Genomic DNA, 25,414 nt, shown 5'->3' on the forward strand with positions numbered 1-25,414 from the left:
TTACATGCCATGTATCAACGATCCACAAGGATCCTAATATTTCTCGTCGTCGTGTGCTTTGCTGTCAACATTTTCGACGTAGCGGCCATGGTAATGATAACGAGGCATGCTTCAGGAGGTACACTTAATTGTGAATGAAAACCGTGCATGGCGCTCATTGATGAATACAAGAGGAAGTCATTCTCTCTGGCACCTATGCGTGCATGACCGTCTATGCGGGCAATACCCCACTTCTTGCTTCCATAACTTGGACACTCGGCACTGTCTGGGAGGTCCTCGCACTATGTCTCGCAGTCTGGATTGCTGTAAAACACTTCCGTCAACTGCGACAACATTCGGCAGGAGGGATTATCGAAGACTGTTTCATGGTGTTGATCAAATCCCATGTGCTTTACTTTGCGAGGTGAGCTTTTTATTGTGATTATGCTTCCATTTTACGCTGAATCATTGAACGCGCTAGTTATGTTGCCGGGTCTTGCTTCAGCCTCGTAGTTAATTTGTCTCCAACGCTCATAGCCGTATGTCAATCTTTCACTGACCTCTGCATGCGACTGCGGTTCATCATTTCTATAGGACCAATTTTCCCCCGAAACTCAGATTTTTTTTGGTATTACTCAGATTTTTACAGTCATACAGTCCTTTGTGCTAGGACCACGCCTCATCCTTAGCGTTCGAGAATATCACGCTCGGCTCGTGGCTGACTCTGATGCAGCAACCGGCATGACCTCAATCGCTTTCCAGGCGCGCGTGCATATATCAACTAGCAGTGGTGTATAGCACGGAGGATGCTCGAGGAAGTTAACGGTAATCGGTGCTATGCAGGGAGCAGGAGAATCTGGCCTTTTCTTCTTGATTTTCAAGTTTCGTCGTGATACTTATTTATTTGGTGCTGCAGAGCGGATTTCAAGGAGATCTAGACATAGGTCTTCGCAAATATTTCGTCTTAATATGTATTCAAATTATTTGTTCCGCAGACCATAATTAACAGTCCGGACTCGAGAGAGGCGAGTTATGCCATTTGGCTTGTTCATTTATTTGCGTTCTCACCCAGATCACGCCCCTACCCTACAAAAAGCTAACATCGTCATAATAGATCAAGACATCAACTCCAAAATCGTACCCATTCATGCGATGATAACGTAGGCGAGCACCTCGCAGGCTATACAACTCCCCGCCGCCCATTCAAAACATCGATGCGTACGTCAACTGCGGGCTGTGTGGATTGGTTGCTTGTCTGCCATTCAGCATCATGAGCCTGCACTGTTACGGTGAAGCCAGCTGGTCGTGCGGACGCCTTGAGGAAAGTCAATTCGTGGTGAATGGGGATACATAGCACATGCTAGCAATTTGGGCGAAGTTTGCAAGTTGGAGCAACTGGCCAGTCGGAAATGAGTCGAATTCCGTGTGCAAGGCATATGACACCGTGCAAGGACGGGAATTAACCATAGTAGTACTAGTACTGCATACTAATGACATGGCTCAAATTTACCGACTCAAGTGCGTCACAGCGATACGTGACATCACGTGACCGTGACACCACACAATTCAATCAAACTCCTTGTTCCCCTCGACCACACTTAAGTAAAGCACTCAGATGCCGCTCACTTCAGTTGTGCAAACAAACGACATACTTTTGGAACAGACGTTGCAGCCAAGTGGCGATCCACCAATCCATAAGCTGGCGCAATCAGTCTTTGCAGAGGTTCTGGCCGAATTCAGTGGCTGGAAAATCAAATACTCCGAACATGTCATCCGCTCTCTGTCCCGCGGCACACGAATTCCACGTGTTCCTATATCAGAAGGTGACAGTACACCTCTTCATGCCGTCGGTAAGGTCGGTGAGGGCCTGGACAGAGACACGGAAAGGAGGATTGCAGTGACTGCTTACTCAGAAGACGGAACTCCAAGTTCAACCTCCACGATATCACTTCAAGTAGTACATGCCGAACTACTTGAGCCACACAAACCCTATGAGTATTGCTCTCCCATCTCAAGGAATATTTTCAAGGGCGACGATGATGATATGATGGCATTCATCCCATACGCGGATGATCCGACTTTCGACCACGTAGATCATACACTGTGTTATGGCTCATTTGCGTGGCAGGATAATTATGATCCAGACTGTAAGTACTTATTATTCACTGGATGCGACGAAACGTCATTATTGTGAATAGTAGAAGTTATTTCCTTAGAGGCAGCCTACCGCCTTCATACGGTCCACAGTCTACTGTATCATGACATAGATAGCACGGGAGTGCTTCCCTTCAAGCTTTTCTCAACTCCAGGAAAACCTGGACTGTTTACCCTGAGCCGTCGTCGGTATGGGGTTCCCGATCATTTTTTGTGCTCACATCCAAACTTTGAATAAATGTACAGTGATTTGCTCAAATGGGAAGGAACAACCATCCCTTGTTCCTACACCTTCCCCCCTTCATCGCTATCTCACGGTATTCTTCAACATCGGCTTGAGCACACCCATGCATTGTTTTGTCCTAACCTCAACTGTATCGAGCCCCTGTGCACTGTTCATGGTATGGCCTCCAAATTGTTTTTGCATTTTTGATGCCCAAGCAATAGAATCTATAGTTCAAATAAATCCCATGCCGACACTCCGTAAGCCAACTATCCGGCTGTCCGAGCTGCTGAAACGTGTAGAACGCCCCTGCGAAGCTGGCTGCTTCTTGCAGACCAGGACGGTTGAGGTAAGCTTCCCAATCTTTGACGCAATACATACACACAGACTGAGTTCAAGTTACTCCCTCGATGGAGTGAAGACGACATAAATTCGTTCAAGACCATCTTAGACATTGAGTCAGATATGATACCTTGTGACCATGCTGAATTATGCTTTAAGCCTTGCCATGAGGTTCGTCAACAAGGATGACGAGAGCTTTCTTTGGTCTGACTGTGATTCAGGTCCTTTATTATCGCAGACTACTACATCCAGATTTTGACGAGCTTCAAACTGAGCGCCCGAATGGGGAACACAGGGGGAAATCGCGATCGTTGGAATTTCGAGGTAGGGCCGAATACATGTGGACACGTATTACTTGACCGACATTCCACACGAGATAGATTTTGACCCACTAAAGTTCACACCGTGCGTATCCTTAATGCAATATCGGATGTTGTACTGGATGTTTTTCATAGGAACGAACCTTGTCATCACTCTGGGCCATGTGACGTTTCATCCAAATGTCTTTGTTTCAAGAACAAGACTCATTGCCAGCGGAACTGCCATTGCCCCGCCAAATGTAGGTTTATGCGCGTTGTCACCAGCACGAGGCTTGATGTCACCCTTCACTAGGTACTCGGAGATGGAAAGGTTGTCGCTGTGCAAAAGCACGCAACGGAATGAGCTGCACGGATTTTAAGCGATGTCCTTGCACCGAAGCTCGACGCGAGTGTGATCCGGAGCTTTGTGTAAAATGCGGATGTCGGTGCGTGATAACGACTACCTCCTATGTTGCGATTTGTTCATTGATATCTTGCACATGGCAGAGGTATGTTGCGTGACATTTACAGGAGTTGGATGTCTTTAACTCTACATCGAAGACCCGGAAACGAGTATTTGCGGGAACTCCCAGATTCAACAAGGTCATTTCAAGGTATACATATACATTCAACATCTCAAAATGCATGAATAAATTTGCCTCGATGATTATAGAAACTGGAGGTCAAGGAAAGTCGTTGGGGCGCAGGTGTATTCCTACTCGAGCCGGCCAAGCAGGGCGATTTGATCGAAGAATACGTTGGGGAGCTTATTTATGAAATGACATTCGACAGCCGTGGGTGAGCGACGTTCATCCATGAAATTTCCCATAGCTCACTGAGTTGATAGAGAGGTGGCAGACCACCTCGGACGAAGTTATGTCTTTGGTCTCAACAAAACTCTATCCCTGGATAGTTCGCGCACGGGCAACGTGTCGAGGTTCATCAACCATTCAGGCGTTAGCGATGCCAGTAGCGAAACTCAGTATAATTGCCGCGCTTTTGGTGTGTAATGTCTGTCTTGATGTGTATCTCAATGACTAATATCAAACATCCGATAGCGCGCCTTGTGAATGGGGAGCACCGTATAGGGATCTTTGCGAGTCAGATAGTTTCCCTATTTCGAGAAGTCGAATGCTGATACTAAGACACAGTCAAAAACATTGACCCTGGAACCGAGATCCTCATTGATTATGGCCCGGCGTTCTTTACGGAGCAAAGGAATGCAGAGGCCTCGTGAGTCCTGCGCATAAGTCGCATTATCCTGTAGCTGACTTTATATTTTTCTGCATTTGTAGCTGCTCAAATTAACAAACAACAGTTCAGATCTAGCTTCGTACTATAAAATCTCTCAAGCAGCATACTTAATTCTGGTTCGACGCCGGGCAACCCTATAGCGCCCTGGGCAATAACTTATACATTACTCAATCCTTCGAAATTTGTGCGCGATTATTTCTAGCATTTAAATCGTACTCATACAAGTAACTTGTGGGCTGTGGCGTCAAATCACTCGATCGTTTTCTAGTGAGGAAGCAAATGTGTGATATCTTTGCGAGGACGGAACACATCATCGGTACCTTCACGGTCAAACACACCACACTGAGGCTGTCAGATTCAAGCAAGGTCCCCGCGAAGCCAACAATATTATACATGTGTATGTGATACAGTATCGTTATGCCACACGCACGAATACACTAAATCAATGTTCGATCTAAATCTACTCGTCCAATTCATCGCCCAGTCTTTAATAAGTCCCTGAGGTTGTCGCTCAGAGTAGGCATCGATACCTTTGACAGAGACGCATTTCCCTCTGAGGCAGACGTCCCTCGCCGTCGTAGCACACTCGTGGAATTAGTGGCTTCCTCCGCTCGCCTTCTGTCAATGTCTGCAACGAGCTGAGCAAATGACAGAAATAGGACCTCGGCTTGGGCAAGAGTAGAATCGAGTTCAATAGTCATGCTGAGCTCGTTGCAATACTAAAAGAAATTGGACTCAGTTTTCGGCAATCCTAATAGACGTCAGAGTTTACCTTCAGAATCTCGTCAAACTGATCGAATACCTGGTTAGAGAATATATTTCATGGCAAATAATCAGGGCACGCACCTCTACAAGATACCGGAGGATCATATCCCGATGGGACTCCAATATTGCCAAAGCAACGAAGAGAATGAATTCGTTGCTGTAGTAGTCCGTCCACAACACTTCCCATAGACGCAGAACATCGTCAAAAGGGAATTCGCGTTTGAATGCGATGAGGACCCATCTGGGACAGACAACGTCAAGAATGCCTTGCTAGTATGTTTGAAGACTTACCGGAAGCAGAAGAACAAATTGAGACCGTCAGTTTTTTCTGCAGCAGACAAGATCAGATAGCTATTCAGACAGCAAAAGGGTTTGAGAATGACCTAAATGTCGATATAGATCAGGATCCATGACACTGATCAGCTCTTGGAGTGTCGAGAGCTGCTTCTTCATTCCACTCTGATCGCGAAGGAAATTTTGAATCTGTTGTAAAGGTCAGAGGCAGAATCTTCATTCGGTTTCAGATGTACTCACCATACGATTCATTACCTCCACAAAGCACCAGAAGGTCAACTCCTCATCGGAACTCATCACAACGTACAAAGGAGCGCAAAGGTCCGACATGCCCTGCACATACCCTGTTTTCTCTCATTGAATACCGCAAACGAATGTAGTAAAACAAATCCGCTCACCAAGCTCTTTGTTGTAAAAATTGTACGTGAGGAGAACGCCTGCGAGACGATCGATGTGTTCATTGCTGGGAGATTGCGCACCGATGTCCGACATCTGAGGAGAGATCGTAGTATACCGGCGGTTTCCATTAAGGTCATTGTCAGCGGTATCCTCATAAGCACTGGAGAACAGTGGCTGAGTGCGGTCCGTGCGACGACAGTCCACATCAATGCGGTGACGTTCTTCGAGGACATCCGGTCGGTCAAAGACCTCAGGCACGCCACACCACTCATCTTTGATCTCATGATATCGCTTTCTGCAGAATGGGTCAGAAGACATGCATCTGGTGGCAAAGACAAAATTACCTCTTCTCTTCCCACTTCATTTCCCTCTCACTCTCAGTGATGTCCCATTCGTGAACACCAAGTATGAAGGGCCACATTTTCTTCCTGAGGTTTCCATGAGGAGTGATGCCTCTCCTAAAAACCTGGCGCCTCATCTCTTCAAGTCTGACTTTCGGCCGTCCATCATTATCAAACCACTTCGCCCAAAGTGCCTCGTCTATTGGGTGTGCCGGGTCTCGAGACGTTTTGGGAGAGGGAAGGTTGATCGTGGAGTGAAGGAGCTCGAACACGCCCAACGGGGATATCTCCTCAACGACATCCGAGGAGGAAGAGGGCAGTGCCTGAGCCTCTCGTTTACGTGCTCGATCACCTTCTTCAGCCACTATGCGGGCCCAGCGAGCAAGATACACCCTCGCACTCTCAAACTCACCAACGCCCCCTTTCTCCACCCAACTACCCCACTCCAAGTCGCCATTAACATTGACCAGACTCCTGACGGGGTCTGGGAGATGCGGGACGATTGGCTTAGCAAGAGGATGTGAGAGAATGTTTTGCGCCGCGTGGCGCGTGGCTCTAGTGATATTTGAAAAGGATTGAAGCAGCGCCATCCGTGCTTGTGAGCTAGACTGTGTGGTCGAGATGGAGGGCGGGTAAAGAGAGCGATGTAAAACGGATGAGCGAGTGGAATATGGGTTGGGAGGATTTGCAGGAACATTAGATAATGGACGTGGTCGCCTGTGAGCAGGTACAGGTGAGTGCGAAGAAGCATACGATGATTGCGCAAGGATATCATCCACAGCGTCGTCGTCGAATATCTGAGTGGTGTGCGTGTCTATGTCGGCTTTAGATGGATCGACGATGAACATGTTAGGCTGTAATGTGGAGCGGAGCAGGTGGGCGTAAGATCTTAAACGAGAGAGTAAATCCTCCCCTCCCCATGACGTAGAGGGTCGAGAAGATGATGTTAATGCTGTAGGAGGGTATGCACTAGTGGTGTTGTGCCTATTAGCATGTCGAGACGGTAGTGTCATTGAAAGCGACTCGTCATCGTGGAAGTGAAGCGTCGGAAGAGTCGAGCTGTTAATGAGGTTTATACCGATAGTACCATCTGTTAGTGGTTGCTTCAGCCCTGCCAATGTCCACAGACAACATAAGAACGTACACCATGATGAAAGAGTAGGTGGATTGACAAGAAGAGAGTATATCGAAGTCAGAGGGACCGAGAATGCATAGGACTCTGGTCTTTGGGTAGGAAGGTCGATTAGAACCGCATCTTTGAATCGCGTGAGGTTTACGGGTTAAAACAGAGGAAGAAGCTGCAGACCTTCATCCTCCTCATCTAAGATCGCCTTCTCCTCAATCTTCACAAATTTGTCCCATTCGTCGGTTCCCTTCTCGCAGAGCAGTGTCTCCGGAATCCATGCAAGCAGGTAGGTAGGATTCACAGCCTCCTGGATGATAATGCATGAGCGAGATATACGAGATATGACCTAGCGACTCACGCGCTTGACAAGAGCTACGAATCCCGGGATATTATCTCTTGCGTATGCGGTCGGATTGACGTAGACCTTGGATTTACTATAAAGAAGGCGGTATTTGCTCTCCTCCTCTGCAGAAGGGGATAATGAACCACTACTCTCGCTTTGGGTACGCTGAATCTCGACCATGGAATCAGACTAATAAGAGGGGCTTGGGTAAACATGCATGGGACCAGGGATCATAATAAAGGCCAGTGGCGACTCACTGAAATTATGGACAAGGAACCGTCAGAGTAACAAGCACGATGATTCTGGCCCACACGCATAAGTGGGTCAGGATCTTCTATCCAGTGTTCTTTCGCTGCGGGCTACGTGTTGCGGAGATGCACTGAGTCACGAGTTGAATACTGCATTCTCCATTTGTACTCCTCCCGCAGTTTGCCACATTCGAGCAACGCCAACTGAATTTCAAAAACGTTGTTTCATGGCCACACTTCGTTTAGTATTTGTGGGCTATCGAGACAACACAATGTCGACTATATATGCTTTCACCACGGGGAGGGAACGTTCTTCCTGAGCAGGTCTTTTCTACCGCCAAAAGTACAAGGGACCGTCTTAGGAAGAACATCCCCTCTAAACACCGACAACGAAACGACAGGCATCGCGTGTGTAAATATATGGAGTGCGCGGTGTCTGCAACGAACCCTTCTTGTAGGTTAAAATGCAAGGTCTGCAGTTTCATTCGCTAAACATTAAATGGTTTTTATCCGCACGCATGCGCAGCGCACTTGCACTCAGCATAGGCGTAAAGGTGTTCACACCACAACATCCAGAGAGCAAGTAAAAATGATGATATGACGAACGCTCTAATACAACAACGTTTACTTTTGGTACGACCACACATTCCGGAGCACTGCAACAACAAACCATCAGTCCAAACGGACAACTCATAGAGAATGAGACTCACAGCCCGCCTTCGTTGCTAGCCGGTTAACAGAGTCATCGCTCTCCCCTTGTGATCGCACTTGTCCACAAAGCGCAAAGGAGGTGTAAGTGTTCAGAGCACGACCGTTAGCATCAACGTCAGCGACGTTGATCTGGACCGAAGCATGGTCCTTGGAGGTAATCAGGCGGTCTGAGCCATGGATGGGTTAATGCTCTAAGACGATGTTTGGTTCAAAACATACTGGTGGCCGCACACTTGCGGGGGACGTAGAGGTCGACGAGAATACCCTAATACCCAAAGAAATGGTCAGAATACGATGCAGCGTGGCGACGTCAATACAGACCTGGTCGTTTTCCATTGCGAGATCGAGATTATGACTATGATGTGCGATGAGCAATCTACAGGGAGGATGCGTGGGATAATTCATGGAGAAACTGTACAGTTGCCACCACGTGGGCTGTGATTATGTGATATTTCCTTTTTGGGACCAAGCTTTGCACCATTCCAAGATCTGGAAGGTCGAAAAGATACACATGTATTGATTGTGTATTGTCTTCTATCAACCCGGTGACGAAGTAGGAGCATCAGGAAGACTCGAAGTACGATAATACTGGAAAATGAATCGAAAGATGGTCATGCAGATATAATAATAACAGAGATCAGGCGCAACTATCAAAGTAGGCTCGGATAAAGCAGGAGCGACGAGCAGAGATAAGCGGTAACGAAAGTGCAAGGAGCAAGTACAGATTGAAATAGATACGATTTCAAATACAGAGAAAGGCTGATAAGAACAGCTATTGCTGATCTAAGGCGGAGCGTAGTCCAGAAAGCGAAATAGAGATCGTGCAATGGATGATCGAGCAGAGTCGTGGCAGGATACATGGTGTTCGTTGAGATGGTGCAATGAGTGCTGAAGATGGGCGCGAGTAATCCTCGCTATTATAGGAAGATGCAAGTAAGATGGCGGTACAAGTGCTTTGCAGATGGAATCATATCGGACGACGGCGTCAAAACGTGTGACCGCGCGTGAGTCAACGCATCGCCTGTGGGCTGGGATTGGCAACACCATGTGGAAAGACTGGCATGAGATTGTGGAAAGTGACTCGCGTGGGGTCGAAAGATACCCTAGGTGGTGGGGTCTTGAGACACTCTCGATCACAGCTGGGGGACTGGAAAGGTAAATTTTGTCTGGAAGGCGATTCTGACTCTGGATTATTTCCAAGAGGGTTTGAGCGGAGGGATGACTTGCGATGGCGGACGGGTCCAGACGCAGGGATCGTATCTGAGAAGGGGAGTTCTTCAACACCTGGCAGTAGAGATAAATCCGCAGTATCGTAGAGATCGAACCGTGGAGGGAACTCCATGGCAGAAATCCACGGCAGGCGATCAAACATGGGAACACGTCCGTATACATCGAGAGGCGACTCGATGCGGGGAGGAAAGCGACGGCGTTTCTTCGTGGAGCGAGTGGAACGGGTGAGCCCCCGCCTTACTGCAGCACCACAAGGCATTGGTGACTTTGATTTCTAGGGGACACGTCTCAGCACTGCTCGAATCACAGCAATGACGCGAAAAAAAAACTGACCAGAGATAAGACACGAGATTCGTTGAGTGTGATTGGCGACAGCAGTCGCGGCGGACTTAAAATCATCCGCGACGGCAAAATTTCCTGACAGGTGCGTCAGCTCGATGAGAGACCTAGAATATCGCTAGGAGACCTACAGAAATTACACCTGTCGGTGAAGCATGGGGGACGTGACAATGACGCGTATCAGGTAATGGGGAAGGGGATTGTAACGCGTCTTGAAAGCAGGCATGAGCGACGCGTCGTGGTGATGGGGCAATTATTGATGGCATTCTTGGGGCTGGACAATGGGGGGCTTGAGTGGTGTCGTTGGTGTCGTTTGAGGGCAAATAATGATACAGAGTGTCGAAAGAACGTGGCAATGCTTTATGTTTGGCCAGCGCGAGGCAAATGAACCATTATTGTGTGCTAAAATGAATGGGAACAATGGAAAAGCTGTAAACAGGCGATTAGGGTGTGCTTTGAAAGCCTCGAGGTTACCGCTCCTGAACTTGCCTAAAGAGGAAACTTGACTCGCCCCCCCGTGCACACGCCTCAGCTGCGTGTGTTTTGGATGTGACTCACGTGAGTTGCGCGTGAGTATGATTTTCATCGTATATGCACGGACGTCCGCGTCAGACCAGCCACGGTGCAACATCTAAAATTTTAAACAGCACTAGCATTAATGGTCCTGCGTCACGGCACAGAACAAAGATCGTTTGAACTTCGACGTTCTCGATACAAGTACAACTACCATGTGTTGTTGCATGCTGCGGCAACTTGAACCTTCGACCCTACTAGAGTTTGGTAAGGGGGAATACCTGTAAGTATGCATCCATACCTTTTTACGATAACAAAGTGTATTGGTGCACTGTCAAGATGACGAGAAAACGGCAGATTTGCGCTCAGACTCCATGGAGAGTACACCCCAGATCTCGCGCATCAGGAAATCAATATCTTTTACTCATTTCTCGGAAGGATTGCGCCCGTTGATCGTCGCAGATCATAGCCACAGCCCCTCAAAGACCTTGTACCTGTCGGACACCTCCCGGACTTTCTGGATCACGGCGGCTCTGCGCCCAAACACCATGAGGATTAATTGCAATACCCAACGTAGATGTCCACGTTCTCCAATCAGCTACAACTCCGTGGAGGTTCTGTGTCGATAATCGCGTCTAGGTCTGTCATTTGATGACTTAATTGATTGCATATACCCTATCCCTTCGGTCACGGCCTTGGGTTCTTCTCCGTTTTCAGTTTTCGAAAAAACACGAAACAGAGAAGAACCTAGGATTGTCAGAAGCCTATTCGCTGATAGGGGCAGAGCCAAACTTTGCTTTATACATGGATCCCGTTCTGCAAATTGACATTGACACCTGCTGATGTTTTTTTCCGCCTTTTCAACGCTGCCAATGGGGTGGTGCACGTTTTTCTTATCATGTCGAAGGTCAACGTTCCCAAATCCCCCGTTACCCCTCGTTAATTCATGCTCAAAAACGCAACCTTTGCGAAATCCCCACAACATTCCCAATGACGATCCCCCAGCCCAGCGTAACACTGGGCTCTGCTCATGTGCATTCGCTTTCGTCCTGTCTTTGACCCCTTTCGCCCAGACAACGCTTCCGTTTTCATGTGCCTCCGCAAGCCGTCGTTTCCATTGTCACGAAAGGAGAAGACCCGTCATCTTGGGGACCGGGCCCTGCGTCGACACCGAGGCCTTGTCCTAAGCTTGGAACAACAAGCTGATATTTCATCGTGTGTATCGCGGACGTGACGCTCACGACTGTGCACTTCCCGCAGTCTCAGAGGATGGGAACTATCCTACCGATAATACGGCCGATTTCCCTTGAGCTAGCCTCGGATAACTTCCGCTAATGGTCGATTGTGAGATAAAGAACTTGCCGATCCTCGCGATGCATGTGAACAAATACGTGAAGATATGTTTTTGTCACATTCGATTTTGCTTTGTCGAAGTCACCCAATGAGTGCATTCCATTTTGATATGGCGATTACACCCACTGAACCTGAGGTGGCAGAACCCAGACGTCACGACGCGTCACATGCCCAGACCAGCCGCGATCTGCGTCGTCGATGGAGGCTCGTACTGAGAAGGTACATTTGTAGTGAAACGGCCGCAAAGGCTTGTCTATTGACGCAACTACCAATTCATTTTCCGATGCACTCGTATGCAAAGAGAAGATCATAACGCCTCACGATGTCCCCCATCCATTTCACGATATCACAGAATGAAATGCTTTTATTCGTGAGAGTACTAAAGAACTTTTAGCTATTGTCTCGTAAATGCGACCAAAAGACAGAAAAAAATGCAGCGACGACCATGATATGATGCAAGCTAAAGTACACACAGATGAAAAACGTCTAGTCAATCTCCTCCATCGCCGATGTCGACACGGCCTCCAATGGCGGAGGGGCGCTCGAGTCTTCAGCGGGTGCTGACTCTTCCTCTTCTTCATCGACGTCAAGACCCAAGCTGATCATACGGTTGATGCGCTTGGCGAATGATGTGGGGTCGTCGAGTGAGAAACCGGAGGTGAGGAGCGCGGTCTCGAACAGCAGGAAGGTGAGGTCGCGGACAGACTTATCAGCCTTGTCCTCGGCGACCTTGCGCTTGAGTTCTTTGATGATGGCATTTGAAGGGTTGAGCTCAAGGGTCTTCTTGGACGCCATGTATGATGACATCGAAGAGTCACGGAGAGCTTGTGCTTTCATGATACGTTCCTGTACACATGCGAATGAGAATTACCCTCACGTTTCAAAGACGATACGTACCATGTTAGATGACCAACCGAATTGGCCGGTAACGAGGACGCAAGGAGAGTCGGTGATACGGTTGGAGACGACAACTTTCTCGACCTTGTCACCAAGTGCTTCCTTGATGGTCTGGCAGAGGTCATTGAATTGCGCAGCCTCCTCCTCGCGCAACTTCTTCTCCTCATCAGTCTCCTCGAGCTCGAGGCCCTCTTTCGAAACGCAAATAAGTTTCTTGCCCTCGAACTCTTTCAGTTGCGTGACGGCATACTCGTCGATAGGGTCGACGAGAAGCAGAACTTCGAAGCCCTTCTTCTTGAGCACTTCGAGGAACGGCGAGTCGCGGACAGCGCCAAGGGATTCGCCAGTGAGGTAGTAGATCGACTTCTGGACCTCGGGCATACGGGTAATGTAGTCTGAAAACATTGTTAGGGAAATGTCCCAATGGACAGAGCAAAATGCACTCACCCTTGAGCGAAGTCTGTTCCTCGAGGGCCTTCGTAGAGAAGAAGCGGAGGAACTCGGCGAGCTTGCTGCGGTTCTGAGCATCTTCGTGGATACCAAGCTTCAAGTTCTTGCCAAACGACTCGTAGAACTTGTTGAAGTTGTCTTTGTCCTCCGAAATCTCGGTGAAGAGGTCCATGCACTTCTTAACGATGTTCTTGCGGATGACCTTGAGGATTTTGTTTTGTTGCAGGGTTTCACGGGAGATGTTGAGTGGCAAGTCCTCAGAGTCGACGATACCCTTGACGAAGTTGAGGTACTCGGGGATGAGGTCCTCACAGTCGTCCATGATGAAAACGCGGCGGACGTAGAGTTTGATGTTGTTGCGCTTCTTCTTGGTCTCGAAGAGATCAAAGGGCGCGCTATGAGGCCAAATCAGAGGAAATCATTCAACGTAGACGGACAATACTGACCGCTTAGGAATGTACAAGATCGCCTTGAACTCAAGCTGACCCTCAACAGAGAAGTGCTTGACGGCGAGATGTTCCTCCCAATCGTTGGTGAGGGACTTGTAGAAGGCGCCGTACTCCTCGGCATTTATCTCCTGAGGATTACGCGTCCAGATGGGCTTGGTCTTGTTGAGTTCCTCGTTGGTGGTTTCAGTCTCCTTGATCTTCTTGGTCTTCTTTTCCTTGGGCTTATCGTCGTCCTCGACCTCCTCGATCTTGGATTCCTCTTTCTCATCCTTCAATTCCTCCTCATCGTCTTCAACTTCCTGAAGGTACATAAGCGACAATCAAAGGGAGGGATCTGAAAACGACTTGCCTTCTCGACCTCTTTAGTGACGGCGAGTTGAATGGGGTATGAAATGAACTCGGAGTGCTTCTTGACGATCTCCTTGATCTTCTTCTCCTCAAGATACTCAGTCTGGTCATCCTTGAGGTAAAGGCGGATCTCAGTACCACGTCCGATGGGTTCGTTGATGGTATCAGGAGTGATAGTGAAGGTGCCACCTGCAGCGGACTCCCAGATGTATTGTTCATCATCGTTGTGTTTTGAGATGACCTGAACACGCTCTGCGACAAGGTAAGCGGAGTAGAAACCGACACCAAATTGACCGATCATAGAAATGTCGGCACCAGAGCTGAGAGCCTCCATGAAACCCTAAGTGGCGTGGGTCAGAAAATGAGACAAGACGAATGATTTGAGGATGATTACCTTTGTGCCAGACTTTGCGATGGTACCAAGGTTGTTGACCAAGTCAGCTTTGGTCATGCCGACACCGGTATCACGGATAGTGAGGAGCTTGTTCTCCTTGTCTGGTGTGATACGGATGAAGAGATCCTTCTCGGTCTCAAGAACGGAGGGGTCGGTCAAGGAGGCATAACGGATTTTGTCGAGGGCATCTGAACCGTTCGAGATCAACTCACGAAGGAAGATCTCCTTGTTGGAATAGAAAGTGTCTAAGCGGTACGGTTAGAGAGAGTAAGAAAGATATGATTATGTACTAACTGATAATCAAGTCAAGGAGTTGACTGATTTCAGCTTGGAATCCAAAGCTCTCGGTTGCCATTCTAGAGGGACAATGTTAGCTCAAGGATGCGCGTGTTATGATGAAACTCACTGATGGATGAATATCTAAGTGGAAAAGATGGGAATGCTCTACAGCAAAGGACGCGTTTATCGCGAGGGCCTTAAGTATCTTATTTTTTTGATATTCGAGAACTTTCGACGCACAGAAACGTACACATTCCAGAACATTCTATCACTTCCCTTTTACAGTACAACTTCGACTATCCTAATGTCCGACTACGAAAGCATCTTGGATTGATCGATGAAATGAAGTGCTTTTTCGGCAAGATCGTTGTGACTCAAGTCCGACCATCATGAAGTACTTTTCAACCCGTGGAGGTTCAGCAGAGCTCTCCTTCGAGGAGGTAACCCAACTTATCAATTACTGATGCACTGATTTAGATCTTCATCAGACAGTCCTTGCTGGCCTCGCCCCGGACGGTGGACTCTACATCCCCGCATCCATTCCACAGCTCCCAGCTGATTGGCAGCAGGCCTGGGCCAACAAGTCTTTTCCAGAGCTCAGCATCGAGATCCTCTCCCTCTTCATCTCCTCAGACGAAATCTCCCAAACAGATCTTGCAGCCCTCGTCCATGCAACATATAATGATTCTGCATGGCGCCATCCCGAAATCACACCGCTCAAACCACTCTCCACTGACAAGCCTTGCAGCAAGTACATCCTCGAGCTCTTCCATGGTCCTACCTATGCCTTCAAGGATGTCGCACTCCAACTCCTGGGCAACCTTTTCTCCTACTTCCTCCAGCGCCGCAACAAAGCAAAGTCTCCTGGAGGGGAGAGGGAAAAACTTACCGTCGTAGGCGCGACGAGTGGTGACACAGGGAGCGCTGCCATCTACGGGTTGCGCGGCAAGCCTGATGTGTCCATATTCATTCTGCATCCTAAGGGTCGCGTCAGTCCTGTCCAAGAAGCTCAGATGACTACTGTCACAGATCAAAACGTACATAACCTTGCTGTGAAGGGAACGTTTGACGATTGTCAGGTGCGTTCGTCCCTATTTAAACCTTGCACCCATAGTTGACATACATACAAATCTGCAGGACATCGTCAAAGCCCTCTTCGCTGACACTGCCTTCAATGCAAAACACCACCTAGGTGCCGTCAACAGCATAAACTGGGCACGCATCCTCGCCCAAACAGTTTACTACTTCCTCTCCTACTTTGCCATCCGCCGCACCCTTCCTACTGACGCTGAACTCCAATTCATCGTCCCAACCGGTAACTTCGGCGACATCCTTGCAGGCTATTTCGCCAAGCGCATGGGTCTGCCAATGGCTAAACTTGTCATCGCCACCAATGCCAACGACATCCTCACACGCTTCTGGAAGACGGGGCGGTATGAGAAGGTGGACTCGAGTCTCTCATCGGCGGATGTGGGGGGCGTGGTAGAGACACTCTCGCCCGCCATGGACATCCTCGTGTCGAGCAATTTTGAGCGCCTGCTGTGGTATCTCGCCTTCGAGGATGTACAGAACACCAACCCCGGAGGGGATATCCGTGAGAAGGCCTGCCAGACAGTGAAAAACTGGATGGACAATGTCAAGTCTATAGGGCGCATCGTCGTGCCAGATTCAGTGCTCGAACTGGCGAGGAGGGATTTCACGGCCGAGAGAGTCGATGATAGCCAGGTACGTTCATTCATTTAATATCGTGAGCTAAGCCAACATTATGAAATGTTCGCACAGATCCGCCAAACGATCCGGGAGTACTACACCTCCGCGCAATCTTACACCGCAGACCCACACACTGCAGTAGGGCTGCACGTCGCAGGTGTACTCTCGCCCCCACCCAACACGATCCAAATCATCCTCTCCACCGCGCACCCCGCAAAGTTTTCCGAGGCGGTCACGAGCGCGCTGCATGGCGTGCCAGGGTTCGACTTTGATGCGGTGCTTCCTGAGGCGTTCAAGACGCTACTGACGATGGAGCGCCGCGTGATTGAAGTTGAAAGGCCTGATGTGGAGCTTGTGAAGGGTGTCGTGGAACGATTTGCGGTAGTGTGAGCGTGTCGGTGGGGTGCCTGAGAGTGGGTGATCAAAAACAACGCTTGTTGTGCAAAAGAAAGGCTCATCTAGATGCGGGTCCTGTATACCAGTGATAGTAAATGTGCATTATCAATATAGGAAGGAGGGTGTCCTCCCCCCTTTCAATATTTGAGTTATCTTCACCGGTTTCAACTTTCTGCACGGGTTTGTCCACGGTTAATCAGACCCAGTGAAAACCCAACATGACGAGGTTGGGTGAAATGTGATAATCTCGTAATTACATAATATGAAAAATGATGAGTTCTGATATTTCGTGTTGCATCGTATCGTTATCATTGTACATTGCGTCGTTCTCGCGTCGTTCACATCGTTCTTGTATCGTTCGCATCGTTCGCATCGTTCTCACATCGTTCTCTTGCACTACGTGCGCACTTCCGTTGGGCATTGCGACTGTGTCGTATCGACATTGTACAAATGCAAGGGTATGTTTCTTTTGACCAAGTGTCTGACTGTATTTCTAACCTTCTTCACAGCAATTCAGATACACAACCCCTTCCTCAGTCCACACGCCGGCTTCAAGCTCATCGATATCTTATCAAACAAGGGACTGGTGAATTAGAGGGTTCTCGGGTTGGACGGGGAAAACGTGCTCGCGCACAAGTCCAAGTACATCTAATTTTCGTGACTATTCAATGAATTACTGACTGCCTTTGTATGCAGCCTGCCCAAGGGCCAGACCTCGAACAGGGTCATTCAGACCCTCCCCAGCAGCTCGACAGACAAGTCGAGCTGGAGTATGATCCTCCTGGTGGAGTAGATCATGGTTTTGAGGTCGGGGACCCTTACGAACCCCGCATACCACCAGACGAGCCCCGCATACCACCAGACGAGCCTGATATACCACCACTAGACGAGCTCCCACTAGACGAGCCCCACATACCACCCAACGAGCCCCACATACCACCCAACGAGCCCCACCACCGTGTCTTTGACATAGATAGGCTCGAGGAGGCTGCTATTCTGCAGAAGCAGAAAGATGCCATAGCCTTCATAAAGCTATTGCGGGGGGCGTCCTTGGATGATGCAGTCGCAAAATTGGATGACGCTGCATTGAGCCGATTGCGGAATCCATACCGGACACGTCTCGAAATCAACAGCAGTGCTGTTCGGCATGGGATTACATCGTACTTCGCATTAGAACACTCTGCAATCAATGCGTACGAGACTATCCGACGCTCCGCTATGCGATCCTTTGATGGCGACGCAGCCAATGTACCTAGTTACCATAATATTGAACGACTGATTGCAGAGTACACTGGAGTGGAGTCGATTGAGCACGACATGTGCCCGGACACCTGCGTCGCATTCACGGGTCCCTTTGCCGAACTCGAAAATTGTCCTATCTGTGATGCAGACCGCTACGATCCCATCAAGCTTCGTACTAGTGGTGGTCGAATGCACGTCGCACGTCAGAAGTTTGTAACTATTCCCCTCGGTGCACAACTACAAGCACTGTGGCGTGATCCTGATCAAGCTCAAGCGATGGGCTATCTGCGGGAAGTAACACGGCGCTTGTTTGAAACACTTCGAGCCAATGGTGGCGTCGTCGATGTTTTCGACGACTTCTGCAAGGGCCGTGAATTTATAGAGGCTGTTCAACGGGGTGATATTAAGCCCGATGATGTTGTGTTGATGATATCACTCGACGGCGCGCAGTTGTACGAGTCCAAACTATCCGACTGCTGGATCTATATCTGGGTCATAATGAACCACGCTCCCGATCGACGATACAAGAAGCAATACGTGCTTCCTGGAGGTTTCATCCCAGGACCCAACAAGCCAAAGAACGTCGACTCATTCCTATTTCCCGGTATGCACCACTTAGCTGCCTTGCAGAACGAAGGCCTTCGTATCTGGGACGCATGGCGCGACATCGTATTTATTTCCAACCCGTTTCTTATCTTCGTTACCGCAGACGGACCCGGGCTTGTGTATTTTGATGGTATGGTGGGGCACAGTGGAAAGAATGGGTGTCGAGTGTACTGCGGATTACTCGGTCGTCGGAAGGGAACCCATTACTACCCTGCCTTGCTAATCCCCCATCGTTATGCTGTCGCCGGCAGTAATCACCCCGATATCAGTGTCTACGAGTTGCACGATCCTGACCTCACTGAATATTTCGACAACCTTCTGAAACTCGTTGCCGCACCAAACACCCGCCAGTATCGCAAGCTGCGAACTCAAACAGGAATCACGAAACCTTCCCTTCTACTCGGCTTACACCCATCGTACACCCTTGGAATTCCAAATTGTCTTACTCCCGATATCATGCACCTCGCACAACTACTCTCCGACCTCTTGTTGTCATTATGGCTAGTGTTGTGCGGGCCCGGCTCGGCCTGAAAGCCGCGGCTTAGGCCTGGCTTGGGGAGGCTTGGGCTTTGAAAAACCTCAGGCCGGGCCACGAGCCAAAGCCAGGCCTAAGCCGCGGCTTGGCTTGGGCTTGTTCACGGCTTTGAACATTGAAATATCTTGAAAAACGGTCTATAATATATCAACAATTGTACAGCGCTTATTCGTCACCTAATGAATCAAACTCTGACATATTGTCGTCATCATCATCCTCCAAGATCAGCACATCCCACCCCTCGTCATCTGCTGGTTCGTCTTTGGATACTTCGTGCTCACCAGCCTCAGCCTCATTTTCAGAATCATCAGCTTCTTCCTCCACAAGAGATGAAGGACCGGCCTCGCGGAATATAAGTTCATGACGAAGGGAGCACTTAACACATTGTAGAGCCTCAACGATATCTCCTTTCAGCCGATTACGCCGCTTGCTGATCGTGATCCCTCCTTGCGAGAAAGCTCGCTCGCTCGAGACAGACGCTACCATAATGGATAGAAAGTCTCTTGCCAGCGAAGCCCACACAGGATACCTCAAGGCATTAATCTAAATGGACACAGTGATCAGCCTCGAGTCAGAGGAAATGAAAGTCACTTACACCCCACCACTGGATAGTACTCATACCTGCTGAGGGAGCTGCCTCGATAGTTTCGATATAGCTCGCGAACTCGGCCCTCCATGGTGTTGCTGGGTCGCCAATGGACGTGGCACCTGGGTCTGCCTCAGAATCGTTATCGGAGTCACTTTGAACCTCTCGAATAAGTTTTTTGAGGCCAGCGGCCTTGCTTTTCGTGGTTGTAGGCTGCGACGACGACAGAGTTTGATTAAGCTTGTAAAAGTGTGCTTTGAACACATTCTCAGCACAAGCAAGCACATCATCGAGCAAGTGGGATGGCCAGTGCTTTTTGAAGTATGCCAGTTTTGACGTCGGATCAAGTACTACAACGGCACACCGTCAAACTCAGCTAGCTTAAACAGAAGAGAACGAACACATAGCGATAACGTAGGCTGGGCAATCTGTAGTCTTCTCGTAGTATTCATCTATTTTTGCTGCGGCGGCCTTCAGTGAATCAGCGAACCGAGCATACTTGGGCCTTTCTGCTCGCGAAGACCAAGATTTGTAAAGTGTCTCCAGCGCAGGAATTGCAAGATGGAGAGTTGAACCTCGATCCGACGAGAAGGCTTGTTGAGCAACGTCGGCGTATGAAAGAAGGTCTGCGAAATGACCAAGTCGTGACCATTCAGCGGGTGACAATTGCAAAAAGTCGATTTTCGCTCGTTTGGTTAGATTGGGTTCTTGGCGGCCCATTTCGTACACAAACGTGTCAACATACTAAGTAAGAGTGAGAACAATAGGGTACAACAAGATCAAATGCGCACCTTCTTGTTGTGTTCGGCACGATTAAGCATAACATAGGTTGAAGACCATCGAACCTTCATGTCAATCAGCAGTTGTGTCGGCAAAGACACACCTGCTTTCGTCTGGATAGTCCTGTACAACTCTTTCCGTTTGGCCGAGGAACATTCTTTGATGCAGATGCTGCGAACGAGGCCGATCTCGTCACGCTCAACCTTCTGAGACATATCCGGATCGTGGCCATGCGGATCGTGTGGATTGTAGTGGGGCGCTTGGCTATACATACTTATTAGCTTTTGTGTGCCAAGGTTGATGATGTGCGCTAGACAGCTGTTGAAATTGTTAGTACGCAGCAAAAAAATCATGAAGACTTCTTACTTTATCTTGCGTTCACGCCATGGAAATTTCTTGTTGTACTTCGCCTCGTACAATCGCGAGAACTCTTCCAGCATCGTGTTGTTGTTGGCGGCGTTGTCACATGTAACATGGCCAATCTAGCAGGTGGAAATATAAGCAAGGTAGCAATCATGAGGAGATAATACTATGCAAACCTTGTGTGCAACACCAATCCGATCGAGCACCTTGAATAATGTGCCACCTAGACGCTGGCCATTGTGTGCGTTATTGAGCCTCGTAAAGCCAAGTAACGCGTTCCCGGGTTCCCACTGCATCGGATTGTTCTCCTCGATCCAGTGGCCGGTGACGGCAAAATACCCATCTGTGTTGTCAGCCTGCCACGCGTCACATGTAACATTGATCGCGCCACTGACAGATTGACTCTAGAATATTGTCAGGAATGAATAGAAACTGCAAAGGATGGTACGTACATTCAATTTCTTCTTGAGCGTGGTCATGTGGTTCTTGAACATGCGGATGATCTCAGCGCGGGTTGCTTTTCGACCAGGAATTTTGACGCCTCGAGTAGCACGCGAGGCCACATCTACCATGTCCTTGAATTTTGGATGCTCGAGAGCCTGTATGGGCTGATTTTCATTAGTATGCAGCCAGATGATACAAACAACTCAGAGACTTACCTGATCCGTGGCAACGAGCCACTCAATTGCAGCTTTTCTAAAAAGCTGGTCGCTGTATGGAATAACACGCTCTGATAACTTGCGCTCAGTCATATGCGCATCGATCGCTTGCTGCGCCTGCGCTGCTTTCTTTTTCTCAGCTGCGACGTCACCCGGCAATTTAGATACGAAGGCGTTGGCCTTTGCCCATTTCCGATATTTGCCCTATGTGCCAGTGGATTCATGTTAAATTTATATGTTCGCCTGAACAAAAATATGAAAACTTACAGCAAATCTAGCTTCAGAGTGACGGCGCAGTGTCGACGTTTCGTTTACGATGATACAGTGGTCCCTAGTAGTTGATATGTAGCATTAATAAAATTAAATACATGGAAATGGAACACACGTACGGACAGACCTTGCACTTGCGGTGTTTTTTCACCGTGCCATTGGTACCAGTGTGCTCGAATGGTTTACCAAAGAACTCGTCAATGTCGCGAGTCTTATCTTCGCGTGTGGGACCAGATTCGTCGGTGATGGGCTGCACGTTGATGTCCACAAGAACACCATCCTCGTCAACCTCTTCTTGATCTTGAGCAGGTTTCTGGCGACGGGCTCGTTTGGCTAATAGTGTCAGGTGAGAAACGGAAATGTGAATGACAGATGAAAACTCACGTTTTGGATTCGCCCGCGCATTTTCACGCTCCTTATCGCTGGATTCTTCATCTTCCTCGATCTCCTCAAGACGAGCTCTTTTGTTTGCAGGTGCAGGGGCAGGAAGCGTGGCTTCAGGAGTGGGCAGGCTGGGTGCTGGTATTTGTTGTGGGACAGTGGGCTGGGTGTCATTGGCAACACGTTTGGCGGCCTGTGCAGCACGGAAGGCATTGATAGCCAGGGTTTGAGAGGGGAGTGCAGCCTGTTCAGAGTGCTCCAGGAGCGCAGCAGTCGGTTTGACTTTGCGCACTGGACGCACTATACGCGGCTCGTCGTCACTGTCTGTATGGACCATTCCAACCATTAGATTATTTGGAGCGAAGACTACTAGTACTTACCTTTTATCTCGATCAAAATTGTCACTTCGTTGGAATCCGATCCATCCGAGAATGAGCAGGATGATTCGGCCTAGTCGATTATGGGCGAGTGCGACCCAAAACGAGACAAACGAGTGACATGCCTGACATCGGCTGAGAGTTCTTGATTTAAGCATCTATTAGAGTCGTAGAAGAGTGGCAACGCAAATGGATTCGTACCTGACAGATCGATCATGATTGATCATACAAAGAGCCGCGGCTCGAGCCGCAGGCTTGGGCTTTCCAAAACCCAAAGCCGAGCCCTGGGCCATGTTCAGGCCGTGAGTTTGGCCTGGCTTGGCTTGGCCTAATCAGGCCTGGCTTGGGCCGGCCCACGGCTTGAAGCCGGGCCATGCACATCACTAATTATGGCGCGGTACAATGGACCACACCCTTCCCGATCATGTCTCAATGTGGCCCTGGGCAATCTTTCGTGATGCCGAGACCTGGGAAACCCATGGAGAGGCCGTTTCTAGTGCAGCGCAGCATCTCCCAGGGTCCTTCGACCGAAAACCAAGAAATCCCGCTGAAAAAATCAATTCGGGTTACAAAACGTGGGAGTATCAAGTCTACATATTCGGTCTTGGCCCGGCGCTACTATTCGATATCCTTCCCCGACCATATTGGTTAAACTATTGCAGGCTCGTACGTGGATTTCAGTTGATTAATCAGCATTCTATCAGCCGTGAAGATGCTCGTACCGCTCAAGCCTTGTTCACTCAGTGGGAACTCGAATTCGAGACGCTCTACTATCAGCGCCGTGCGGAACGTTTACATTTCATTCGACCCTGTGTGCACCAAGTCAGCCACCTCGTACGTGAGACTATCAAGAAAGGGCCTCCCATCTGCTATTCTCAATGGACCATGGAACGTACCATTGGCAACCTCGGGCAAGAAATTCGCCAACCTTCCAATCCCTATGCCAACTTATCACGAGAGGGCGTCCGACGATGCCAAGTCAATGCTCTAAAGGCAATGATGCCTGATCTTTCCCCCGACAAGCCCCCCTTTCCGACCACAGCTATCGATCTCGGAGACGGATATATTCTCTTGCGTAAGCGAGATCATGGAGGGAAGCCGAACGCCCACCTGAAAAAGTGCGTCCTGCACGACACGTCAAGGTAGTTAGTATCCATACCATTGTTGTCCATAACTCACCAATATCCTTGAAGATCGTTATTGAAGGCGAAACCCGAGTCGCTGAAGTCCTATACTTCACGCGATTACCTGTTGAAGCTGGTATTGACGACGACGACAACCAAATTTGGGTCTGGAAGGACGTCGCCGTCATCTCGATGTTCTCACTCCCAGACAACGACCTCCTCAAATTATCCTGCCATACCGTCAGCTCATGTCGACTTGAAGATGATGATGTTCGTGTCATTGATATCAAGTCTATTGTTGGTGTGGTTGGTATGGTCCCCCATAAACCAACTCTTCCGTCTGGTGTTACCGAGGATCGTTATTTCATGGTGGAAAAGCCCGGCCTTGATATTGCGACATTTGGTGTCCCGTACAAAGGACCCGCGGCTCAACACGATCAGCTGGACGAACAAGAAGCAGAGGCTGGCGAGGATAATGGAGGTGCTTAGTGTGGTCCTCGAGTTTTAGGTCGAGTTTGGAGCAGATGAGGCAGGGTTTGTTGTACTGGAGGTTAGCGGGGAGGCTCTTTAGTTAGTTACGAGGCGAGAAGAAGGTATACTAGTTCATCACCCGGCGCTTTCTTGCAAGTTGTAGCACAGATGCGGAAGGCAAAGAAACAATTGTGCAAGTAGATTATGGTGGTGAAGAGTTTAACGCAAACGGTTAGTAATTCTGCTGCAACTCTGACGGTCCGAGTTTGCGAAGGCACGAAGTCCAAAGCAGAGAGACAAAACAGTAAGAAACGAGAACATACCAATCGTGTTTGCGATATTCACGTCCCTCGGTGCTGCAGTGATAAAAAGCTTGTTATTCATCATTATCTAACAACGCCTCATTTGTCCATCAATGCCTGCAATTCCTGTTTCCTGTGACGCACAGCTGAAAAGCTACTATCAGTACCTGCACGGTCATACCACTTCGAGTCTTCTTCACGTGTGATGTACTTCCAGTAGATTGAATCCGGGGGAGGAGGACTTGGTGTAGCGAAGAAGGAGCGTGAATCAAGACGATCAAGACGTGGTGGTACAACTGGTGCAGCCAACGGGACATTTTCATCGGATTCGGATTCAGTTGTTGAGCCTGGGTCCATGCATGGCCCTGAAGTGACTTCGATCACAGCCGTCAGAGTAGAAATGCCAGGGGTCACGATTTCTGCGTCAGAATCAGGCTCAGTAGTGGAGTCATCGTCTGCAGGTGGGATTGTTGTTGTGGTTGCGACAGTGGTGGGAGTGGAAATAGATGGGGTCACGGTGATATCTTCAGATTCAGGATCGGTAATGGAGTCAGCACCATCTGTGGTCAGGATCTTTGGTGTCATAGCAGCTGGCACGTCCTTGGCAAAACTTTTAAGTTAGATTAGACGGTGTTAAAATTTCATCGAGAGGAATAGATGAAAACCGACAGTGCTGCAACCCAACTCTGGTCCTCTGTGCTTGAGGCAGATGCCTGTAGAGTAGGCAGTAGAGTAGAAATTCGTTGCATAAGATAGCGGTATCGAGGAGGGTGGCTAAACCAGTATGCAGGATTGAGAACCATTTCGTCAGAAGCTGTCAATCGGGGACTGTTGCTGCTCTCTGTTAAGCTTGGATCGCTGAGGACAACATTGTCGAAATCG

At 48.9% G+C, this 25,414-nt stretch overlaps 6 protein-coding genes across 6 annotated transcripts; 2 read left to right on the forward strand and 4 right to left on the reverse strand.

The window, feature by feature from the left end:
* Positions 1 to 1,574: 1,574 nt before the first annotated feature.
* On the forward strand, positions 1,575 to 4,568 carry DEU56DRAFT_763960 (uncharacterized protein). The gene is made up of 16 exons (XM_041350852.1): positions 1,575 to 2,126; positions 2,178 to 2,322; positions 2,380 to 2,534; positions 2,590 to 2,705; positions 2,756 to 2,869; positions 2,920 to 3,022; positions 3,079 to 3,103; positions 3,154 to 3,257; positions 3,311 to 3,445; positions 3,559 to 3,611; positions 3,671 to 3,795; positions 3,845 to 3,999; positions 4,056 to 4,097; positions 4,149 to 4,230; positions 4,293 to 4,435; positions 4,520 to 4,568. Exons 1-15 carry the CDS (start codon positions 1,595 to 1,597, stop codon positions 4,303 to 4,305), a joined length of 1,899 nt encoding a protein of 632 aa, XP_041215746.1. The 5' UTR covers positions 1,575 to 1,594; the 3' UTR covers positions 4,306 to 4,435; positions 4,520 to 4,568.
* Positions 4,569 to 7,966, reverse strand: DEU56DRAFT_763965 (GTPase-activating protein gyp7). The gene is made up of 12 exons (XM_041350853.1): positions 7,777 to 7,966; positions 7,535 to 7,721; positions 7,357 to 7,483; positions 7,195 to 7,305; positions 6,054 to 7,140; positions 5,709 to 6,004; positions 5,551 to 5,654; positions 5,400 to 5,499; positions 5,308 to 5,344; positions 5,098 to 5,257; positions 5,024 to 5,041; positions 4,569 to 4,970 (listed from the first exon to the last, which is right to left on the reverse strand). Exons 2-12 carry the CDS (start codon positions 7,697 to 7,699, stop codon positions 4,725 to 4,727), a joined length of 2,451 nt encoding a protein of 816 aa, XP_041215747.1. The 5' UTR covers positions 7,700 to 7,721; positions 7,777 to 7,966; the 3' UTR covers positions 4,569 to 4,724.
* A 425-nt stretch (positions 7,967 to 8,391) lies between these two features.
* DEU56DRAFT_867336 (ribosomal protein S21e) lies at positions 8,392 to 8,814 on the reverse strand (the record flags this gene model as incomplete). Its single annotated transcript, XM_041355422.1, has 4 exons — positions 8,392 to 8,423; positions 8,478 to 8,645; positions 8,698 to 8,743; positions 8,800 to 8,814. 4 exons carry the CDS (start codon positions 8,812 to 8,814, stop codon positions 8,392 to 8,394), a joined length of 261 nt encoding a protein of 86 aa, XP_041215748.1.
* A 673-nt stretch (positions 8,815 to 9,487) lies between these two features.
* Positions 9,488 to 10,313, reverse strand: DEU56DRAFT_905952 (uncharacterized protein; the record flags this gene model as incomplete). The annotated part of the gene is made up of 3 exons (XM_041356780.1): positions 9,488 to 9,982; positions 10,042 to 10,125; positions 10,179 to 10,313. The coding sequence occupies 3 exons, from the start codon at positions 10,311 to 10,313 to the stop codon at positions 9,488 to 9,490; spliced, it is 714 nt and encodes a 237-aa protein (XP_041215749.1).
* A 2,086-nt stretch (positions 10,314 to 12,399) lies between these two features.
* Positions 12,400 to 14,896, reverse strand: DEU56DRAFT_921611 (heat-shock protein 90; the record flags this gene model as incomplete). Its single annotated transcript, XM_041358510.1, has 7 exons — positions 14,746 to 14,896; positions 14,452 to 14,696; positions 14,068 to 14,397; positions 13,707 to 14,008; positions 13,258 to 13,655; positions 12,811 to 13,205; positions 12,400 to 12,759 (listed from the first exon to the last, which is right to left on the reverse strand). Exons 1-7 carry the CDS (start codon positions 14,804 to 14,806, stop codon positions 12,400 to 12,402), a joined length of 2,091 nt encoding a protein of 696 aa, XP_041215750.1. The 5' UTR covers positions 14,807 to 14,896.
* DEU56DRAFT_763978 (tryptophan synthase beta subunit-like PLP-dependent enzyme) lies at positions 14,774 to 17,118 on the forward strand. The gene is made up of 6 exons (XM_041350854.1): positions 14,774 to 14,807; positions 14,858 to 14,895; positions 14,971 to 15,170; positions 15,219 to 15,809; positions 15,868 to 16,455; positions 16,513 to 17,118. Exons 3-6 carry the CDS (start codon positions 15,120 to 15,122, stop codon positions 16,828 to 16,830), a joined length of 1,548 nt encoding a protein of 515 aa, XP_041215751.1. The 5' UTR covers positions 14,774 to 14,807; positions 14,858 to 14,895; positions 14,971 to 15,119; the 3' UTR covers positions 16,831 to 17,118.
* Positions 17,119 to 25,414: the final 8,296 nt, after the last annotated feature.

Source organism: Suillus clintonianus, assembly GCF_016758775.1.
Source record: "Suillus clintonianus strain FC179 chromosome Unknown DEU56scaffold_1, whole genome shotgun sequence".
NCBI classification, from domain to species: Eukaryota; Fungi; Basidiomycota; class Agaricomycetes; order Boletales; family Suillaceae; genus Suillus; species Suillus clintonianus.